This window comes from Chrysochloris asiatica, unplaced genomic scaffold, assembly GCF_000296735.1.
Source record: "Chrysochloris asiatica unplaced genomic scaffold, ChrAsi1.0 scaffold00002, whole genome shotgun sequence".
Taxonomy (NCBI): Eukaryota; Metazoa; Chordata; class Mammalia; order Afrosoricida; family Chrysochloridae; genus Chrysochloris; species Chrysochloris asiatica.
In genome coordinates this window covers 49,499,928-49,502,138 of record NW_006408520.1, presented here as the reverse complement: position 1 = coordinate 49,502,138, position 2,211 = coordinate 49,499,928, and the positions used below count along the sequence as shown (strand labels likewise).

The following is a 2,211-nucleotide window of genomic DNA, read 5'->3' as shown; positions in this document are numbered from 1 at the left end:
ACTCTTAAGTAAGTAGTTTAAGAACCTACTTCTAATAAGGCACTATATATTAACAATTGGTTGGGAGACAAAAGAAAAATCAGCTGTAATTGTGAAGTGGTTATTATTACTGTTCTGTTTATCTGGAAAATGATAAACCGTTACTCCTTGCCTACCTTTCTAAAATACTTTCTACAAGTCTATAAATAAGAACATATAAACAAGAAAGCACTTGGTAGAATAAAGAATTAAGCAATTATAAAATGCTACATTTGGATTATTAATTTAATATCCTATTTTTTATTTTACTCTTTAATAGGTGGCACTGAAGAACTGTAACACACCTTTATTGAGGGCTTACTGCGGTTCCTTGGAAGATAAAAGGTCTTTGTTGTTCAACTGTTAATAAAATATTATTCCTTTCTTTCTGTCAACTGATTTTACAGAATCTAATTGTATTCTATAAAACAAATTACAATAGCTTTGGTTAATGTAATCTTTAAACAGTTTATCAAAATTTTGCATTACATTTTTATCTTAAAAATATAATAAATTATTGTTTTTAATTGCCATTAAGTTGGTTCCAGCTCAGCAACTCTGTGCTCAACAGAATGAAACACAACCTGGTTCTTCACCATCCTTACAATTGTTATGTTTGAGCCTATATTGTTGCTGCCAGTGTGTCACTTCACCTAGTTGGAGGTTTTCCTCTTTTTTTTTTTGCTGACCTTCCACTGTACTAATCTGATGTCCTTCTCCAGGGAATAGGCATTCCTGACAACATGTCGAAAATACAAGAAACAAAGTTTCATCATTCTTGCTTCTAAGGAGCCATTCTGATAGTACATCTCTCAAGACAGATTTGTTAGTTCTTCATTAACACCATAATTCAAATCCATGAATTCTTATACAATCTTCCTTATTCATTGTCCAATTTTCACATGCATCTGAGGTAATTGAAAATACCATGCCTTGTGTCAAGTGCACCATACTCATTAAACTGACATCTTAGCTCTTTAACCCTTTAAAGAGGTCTTTTGCAGCAGATTTGCCTAATGCAAATCAAATATCATTTGCTTTCTTGACTGCTTGCTTCTGTGAGTATTGATTTTGAATCCAAGCACAATGAAATCTTTGACAATTTCAATCTTTTCTCCAATTATCGTGATATTATTTATTGGTCCAGTTGTAAGGATTTTCGTTTTCTTTACACTTAGGTGAGATTCAAACTGAAGGTTATAGTCTTTGATCTTCATCAGTATTTTGAGTTTGCTGCTTCCTAGGAAGCAGAGTTGTATCATCTGCATATCACAGGTTATGAATGAATCTTCTTCCAATCCTGATACCACATTATTCATATAATCCAGCTTCTTGGATTAATTGCTCAGCACAAAGTCAATGAATAAATATGGTGAAAGAATACAACTGCGGCATGCACCTTTCCTGATTTTAAGCCATCCCCTTGTTCCGTTTGAACGAATGCCTCTTGGTCTATTTTCCTTATGAACACAGTGAAGTATTCTGGAATACCCATTCTTTGCAATGTTATCCATATTTTGTTATGATCCACACAGGCAAATGCCTTCGTATAGTCAATAAAGCATAAGTAAGAATCTTTCTGAAGTCCCGGAGTGGTCTGTAGGATAAACACTACACTAGCAACTGCAAGGTAACCAGTTCAAATCCACCAGCTGCTTCTAGGAATTACAATTCCTAGGGTTGCTAGGAATTGGAACCCACTCAATGGCACTTAACAACAACAACAACAAACAACAAACATCTTTTTGGTATTATCTCTTTCAGCTAAGATCTATCTAACATCAATAATGATATCCCTTGTTCCATATCCTTTTCTGAATCTGATTTGAATTTTTGGCAGCTTCCTGTTAATGTATTGTTGCAATCAATTTTTAATTAGTTAAGCAAAATATTACTTACATGTGGTATTAATGATATTGTTTGATGATTTCCATATTGCTTTAGGTCACTTTTTTTTTTTTTGGAACGAGCACACATTTGGATCTCTTCCAGTAGATTGGCCAGGTAGTTAGTTGTCTTCCAAATTTCTTAATATAAACAAGTGAGGGCTTCAAGTTTGTTTGTTGAAACAAACATCAGTTTGTTGAAACATTTCAATTTGCATTCCATCAATTCTTGGAACCTTGTTTTGCACCAGTGCCTTCAGTGCAGCTTGGACTTCTACCAACAATACTATCAGTTCTTGATCATATG

General features: G+C 33.7%; 1 protein-coding gene across 1 annotated transcript in view; it reads left to right on the top strand.

Annotated features, from left to right (window-relative positions):
* Window positions 1-2,211, top strand: part of MSH4 (mutS homolog 4) — a 133,907-nt gene that overhangs the window by 77,368 nt on the left and 54,328 nt on the right. The window contains exon 9 of the mRNA XM_006831087.1: window positions 299-363. Within this exon, the coding sequence (XP_006831150.1) occupies window positions 299-363 (65 nt within the window). The remainder of the gene's footprint in view (window positions 1-298; window positions 364-2,211) is intronic.